General features: G+C 46.0%; 1 protein-coding gene across 1 annotated transcript in view; it reads right to left on the bottom strand.

The window, feature by feature from the left end:
* The window catches only part of MAML3 (mastermind like transcriptional coactivator 3), a 523,718-nt gene that overhangs the window by 200,429 nt on the left and 316,620 nt on the right, over positions 1–6,669 (bottom strand). Inside the window, 2 exon segments of the mRNA XM_027770335.1 lie at positions 6,104–6,251; positions 6,253–6,669. Of these exon segments, the coding sequence (XP_027626136.1) occupies positions 6,104–6,251; positions 6,253–6,669 (565 nt within the window).

Below are 6,669 nucleotides of genomic sequence, written 5' to 3' on the forward strand. Positions count from 1 at the left end.
AGAGAGAGAAAGGGAGGGGTCCTGCCCTTGGGAAACAGGAAGATGAGTAAAAAAATAATAGACATGACCAATGTAAGTTCTGGTTATTTCACCGTATTTTTTAAAATACATATTTAAAAAATTAGAAAACAATCCAGGAGGTCCAATCCATGATGATAAACATTCCAGAAACTTAAAAAAAAAAAAAACCAAAAAGATAGAAAAAGGAAGGAACAAATGATCAAGAAACGATGTAAGAACATATCCCAGAATAGATCTAAAAACATAAATGGTAGAAATTTTATTCATATTTTCGGTGACACTATTTTAAAGAGCTATAGGAATCTGAAGGTGGTAGGGAGTGAAAAGGGAATGTAGAAAGAGAAAGGAAAAGAAAGCAAGTGTGGGAGAGAGGTTTCAGACATATCTGTTAAAGTAGGGATTCGCAATTAACATATGCAAATGAACAGAAAAGAATGGTATTACCCAATCCAACTGGCAAATCAATGCAACTATGGATTTTTAAAGCAATAATTAGCAAGGAGTAAACTCTTTGTAGAATAAGAGGTTTTCTAGTTTTCAAAACACTTCCAGGACCAGCTGGTGGCACACTAATAATGTAACATGTTGTGATGCTAGACACAAGTAGGAAGGTCCTGGGTTCATTTCCCAGAGCCTCCCTGTCTACATCCTGTGTGCGTGCACGCCTATGATCCAAGCTGGCTGAGGCTAGAGGGGATCATGGCATGAAGACAGCATTAGGGGTCTCTCATTCTCTCTCTCTCATGGAAGAATGAATAAAATAAACTTCTAAAAAAGTGTTTTCTCTGGTAGTGGAAATAACATGTGTATGTCAACATTTAGAAAATTCAGTTTAGTAAAATATAAAGAAGAAAACAATAATCACTGATACTTTTTTCAACCAGAAATATCATTGTGACATTTGAGCCATTTACTGTTTTTCTATACATATTATTATTTCAAGTTTATCTATTTCTTCCATAACTGAGAGAGAGAGAGAGAGAGGATGAGAGGCATCCTCAATGTGGTCTTCCCATTGTCACCCACCCCCAGCTTCTGTGGGCTCTGGATCATGAGCATACGTGTGCCTGGAATGTTCAGGAAGGTCTCTGGACTAGAGTCTGGAACCTTCCCATGAGGGCCAGTCATGCAGAATGCTTCAGTACTGCTGTGCCACTGTTCAGCTCACTTATTATTTATTTGTTATCCGTGATAGAGAGCATGACCATGTGCGTGGGGGAGAGAGGCTCCCCTGAAAGGGTCTGGTCACGCCGAGATCCCTTTCCTCAGGGCCTCCAGCTAGTCTGGATCTCAGGCAGGTGCACGTACACACAAGCATTTCAAGCTGACTGGGCCAGAGATCTGACCCTGCAGTGGGCCACGTGGATCCCAGCCCCACAATCCAGGACATGAAGAGCCATACCACAGAGGCTCAGCTCTCCGCTACTATTTTTTAGGACTTGCAATGTTGTGATCCCACTGCCTCAGCCTCCCCAAGCTGCTGGGATTACAGACACATACCACTGTGCCCCTGCCTTGAGGTTGGAGCAGGAATCAAACTGAGGCTTCCCTGTGGTCCGAGTCTGTGTAGCAGCAGAATCTTGGTGCATGCCATCACACTGGTTCTACGAGTATAAAACAGTTTGGGGGCCAGAAGGTGGTGCTGAGGTTAAGGCGTTGGACTCCCATATGGCCCACCGCAGTTCAAATTCCAGACCTGGTAGCTTTAAACTCATGCTGGGCATGTGTGCATGCGTGCTCAAAATTCAGAGAGGAGACTAGAGGAGAAGAGACTGTGGTGTGTGGTGTGGCCATCTTCCCTGGGGGCTGATTCTTACTTTCCTTGTCTCTCTCTGTCTCTCTGGTGAGTTCACATGCCCTATAGCAAAAACAAAAACAAAAAATCTCTCAACAAAACCCCAGTTTGGATTGTAATACATATACTGTTTTATAATCTTATCTCACTCTAATTATGAGCATTTCCATGTGATTAGGCATTTTTAATATCATGATTTTCATGTATGTTATTTATCCAAAGACTTATGTTGGTTCAAACTTTTTACTCTCATAAGTAATATAAGAGGATAATCTTTTCCGTTTTTAAATGCCAGAGGGTTCACGCACAGGAGAGAGAGAGAAAGAGAATCCCCTGATGGGGCCTGGTCACACACAGTCCTTATTTTCTCCTTTTCTCCAACCTGCTGAGATATTTGCCAGGTGGGCACATACCCAGCATGAAGCTGATGGGGCTGGGACTTGAACCCCAGTCAGCCACGTGGGATCCATTTCTGCAGATCTGGTGCCTAATCATTGCGTTACGAGGCTGGCCTTTATGAGCGTAACCTTTGTTCATGGGATAACATACAAATTCTGAGAAGTAGAATCTACTTGATAAAACATTTAAAATTTTTGGATTTTTTTTCTGTTTCTGGTTTCCATTCCCTCTTTTTTTTCTTTCTTTTTAATATACAAGAAGTGGATGCATCTCTATTCATTTCTGAGAGAAGCAGCATTTTCTACACGTGTTCCAAATCAGTAAATGTATATGTAAGGTAAATGTGGAGGGTCAGCCAGTGGCCTGGTGGTTAAGGGAGTGGATCCCACGTGGCTGACTACGTAGACTGAGCATGAACCAATGGCTGGGAAGACAAGTGTCTCAGCTCCTGGCGTGGCAGTTGAGGTGGCTGGATCCCACACAGCTGACTGTGCACCGTGAGGCCTGGACTCAGTGGCCTGAGAAGCACACTGGGTTCAGGTGTGCATATGCCCAGAAGCCTGAAAGGTGAGAGAAATGGAAGAGACAGAACTGAGATGCAGCCATTCCCCTTCCGGAGATCTTTCTCTCTTTCTTTCTCTCTCTCTCTCCAGGGAGCTCATGTGCCCTCTGCCAAATTGAGAAAAAGAAAAAGAAAAACATGTCAGGTGTGTGTGCGTGCATGCCCAAAATCCTGAAAGGAGGGAGAAAAGGAGGAGAAGGGATTGTAGCAAGACCCTTCCTCATGGGGGAGGGGGTGCTTTCTTATTTTCTTTCTTTCCCTTTGGTGAGCACACGTACTCTCTGGCAATTTTTTTTAAAAAGATAATTATAGGACCAGCAATTGGCATACTGTCTGTGTCACTAAACTCCCATGTAGTTGATCACAGTTTGAGTCCCATACCTGGTGGCTGAAACTCATGCCAGGCACGTGTGCGTGCGTGCCCAAGATCCCGAGAGGAGAATGGAGGAGAAGGGATTGTGGCGTGGCCATCCCCCCCGGGGGGTGATTTTTCGCTTCCTGTCTCTATGTCTCTCTCTGTTTTTCTGGCAAGAGCATGCGCCCTATAGCGAAAACCTCTCTCTCTCTCTAAAAGAAAAAGATAATTATATTGAAATAAAATATGTCTAATAGTCTCCTATTTCAGGCTTTGGTGCTTAAGTCATTCATAAAAACCTAAATGTCAGTTATGGCCCTTGTGGCCAACAAAGCATAAAGAGAATTTTCTCTAGCAACAGCAGAAAACAAAATTAAACTATACCTACACATAATGATATTTCTTTTTTTTTGGAGAGGTTTTTACTATAGGGCGCGTGTGCTTACCAGAAAGACAGGGAGAGACAGAGAGACAGAAAGTGAGCAATCACCCCCCAGTGGGAATTGTCACAACACAGTCCCTTCTCCTCCATTCTCCTCTCGGGATCTTGGGCACGCACACACATGCTCTTGGTGTGAGCTTAAGCCATTGGGTCTGGGACTTGAACCGCGGTCGACTACATGGGAGTCCAGCAACAGAGCCATTACTTCAACTGCGGGTCCCCCCATATAACGATATTTCATATCTCACCTGCAGCTCACACTAGTATTTGTGCAATGCACTGGCACGTAGCATAATTAACTGTCCTGAGAGCTATGCCTAGTTTGCCTACGCTGAGCGTAGGTAAATACCGCTCCACAATAGATAAAAACATGAAATAAATGCTGTGTTTGCAGAAAGATATTCACATGTTTATATATGTATTTCGAAGTTTGTTCCAAACAGTGGTGAGTTAATATTTCATTAACACGCATGCTTTTACCTTATGGACTTTTTATGAGGTTAAGAAGTGATTATTCTAATGAGGCCTTGCAAAGAAAGATTCCATCCCCCCCTGAAAGCACCTTGTGAGGTGGAAGGAAGAGAGGAAGAGCACACGGATTTAATCCAGAAAACCATCACTTGTGCTTCTTCACCTGGCTGAGCCCTTTCAAAACACGGCGTCTGCGGGAACGGCGTCAGGGAGTCAGAGTGAGGCAGCGTAGGGACCTGGAATACGTGCCTTTCAAATTCACATTCCAGCAAAGACAGGCCCTTCATCCCAGGTTAGCACATTTCGGAAGGTTTGGTGAGCATGGAGGTGAGGATGGGGCGGGTGCGTCATGGCACCCAGACGTCTGTGGACCTGCGAGCTGGCATGAGTCATCCCTGGTCTTGCTAGGGGGAAATGCTTTACCATAGCCGGCAGTAGCATCATTTGTGTGAAGACGAACAACAGACCGTTCGGACAGCTGGCGATCTCCTAAACCTCCTGACACATTGGGGCTACCACAAACCCCCCTGCACCCTGCCTGTGTTTTTGCCTCCTTTGGAACTTAATCTTAAAGCATGGAAAACAGGGCATTTTTCAATGGGGTGTGAGCGTGTGTGTGTGTGTGTGTCTTCTTGAATGAAACCGAGCTAGAACATAAAAGTGCACATTGCAATGATGTCTTTCAACCCGCTGCTCATGGCAGCATTTGCAAACCACGCTATACTTTCATTTTGCCAGACAGAATTTCTTCAGAGCTGGCCGGCGTGTGCAGACAAGAAGCCACTGTGAGGTTTCAGGGCTGGAGAGCTGAGAAGGACAAGAACGAAGCCACAGAGCTCAGGCCTGTCTCTGCAAGCAGTACCCCCGCCTCCAGCCGTGCAGCTTTCATCAAGGGAGAGGGCTGGGGGGGGGGCACTCCAGGATACACAAGATCCAAACACGATCTGCCTGCTTACATCCCAGTCCTACTAATACATGCAATTGCGGACGCATAGCCAAACACGTGTTAGAACCTGTTTAGACACGAGGGCCTCTAAGGTGAAGACGTTGCTGCAAAAATCTCCAAGTGGAATGCCCTTGTCTGCATCGTGAAAAGCCTGAGGCTCAGGACAGCCCCCAGCAGTAAAGTGATACCTTGTGATACTTTCATCCATGCTGGGGAAGGTCAGCTTAGGGGTGCGTTTCCTCACTCCCTTTCCTCGGGTGGATAAAGTGTTAAATGACCTGAGCTCTCTAGCTGCTAGCTACCAGTAAAGAAGAGGACAGAGAACTACTGGTCAAACGAGCACTCATTCTTCAATTGGTGACTGCTCATTTCTGAAACATACATCGCCAAGATGCCTACGCCCCTAAATGAGGACATCGTGAAAAAGACCGTAGGAAAGAGGAGACTTCACTGTAACATAGCATTGAGATATATTCGCTATCAAATTTTCCCAAAATAGAGCTGGATGAATTGAAGAGAGTTCACCGGACTCCCAAGCAGCAGGACTGAACCAGCCTCTCGCTGTTGCTGGCGCGGCAACACATGGATCAACCCTGCAAGGCCCCACAACAATCCACCCTTCACTCGTAATGAAGACACCAAAACCTCGCCCACATTTGAACATCAAGAATCCACATTTCCCATCATTTATAGTTCAGTAGCACAGTTGGCTAAAGATCTTACACAGCATCTGTGGATAGCCTTGAATGTCCCCGCCTTCCTACCACCCCAAGTCTAGGATGGCAGGGCCTGCAAGAGAAGCTGCAGGGGTAGAGTCAGGTTTGGTCATGGGACCTCTGCAGTCTGCTTTCTTCAGATTGGGAATTTTGGATAATTTTTGTATTTCTTATCTACCGTCAGGAATTAAAGAAGTTTGCTGCCTACACATTCAAATCCAAGATTTGATTTGAAAAGAAAGGGGGATAAAACCCGGACCTGGCAACTACAGAGGATGTGGAAAGAGGATCTACAGGTAATCAGACCCCACTGCAGTGCAGCGTGCACCGCGTCACGCGTTGGCAGTCTGACACACCAGGACAACGTCCCCAAGTGGGTCTCACGTTCACACTTACCTGTCCGTGGGATGGAAGTGCAGTGTAAGCCATGGGCTGACTCATCACTCCTTTCTGCTTCATGAGAAGCATGCGTTTCTGGTCCTCGCTCAGGTGTGCCCTGGGAGCCTGGAGCTGCGGTGGAGGTGGCGGCTGCGGCTGGGGGCGGCTGTTGCTGCTGCTGCTGCTGCTGGATGTATGGCATCAAGGGGTTTTTGTTGGGGTTGGCCATTGGTGGTGTCATCCTCTGACTCAAGTCTGCATTAAAATGGGTCAGAGGTTTAGTGTTGCCATAAGTAAGAATATTGTGCTGTTTGTTCAAGGAATTTGTCCCCAAGTTATTTGGCTGCTGATTGATTATATTCATGTGATTCTGAGGGAGGTAGTTATTCATTGTCGTCTTCTGCAGGTTGTTTGCCATTGGAGGCACTATAGGGGTTTGGTTGTTAAAGGCTTGGGGGTACATCATTGGGCTATTTGGTTTTTCTGCAGGAAAAGCTGCTCCATATGGACTAGACGGAGGCCCCAAGGGAGACCAACTTGAAGTCTGATTGGAGTGTTGCTGCTGCTGCTGCTGCTGCTGCTGC

This window comes from Tupaia chinensis, unplaced genomic scaffold (genome assembly GCF_000334495.1).
Source record: "Tupaia chinensis unplaced genomic scaffold, TupChi_1.0 Scaffold000127_2, whole genome shotgun sequence".
Taxonomy (NCBI): domain Eukaryota; kingdom Metazoa; phylum Chordata; class Mammalia; order Scandentia; family Tupaiidae; genus Tupaia; species Tupaia belangeri.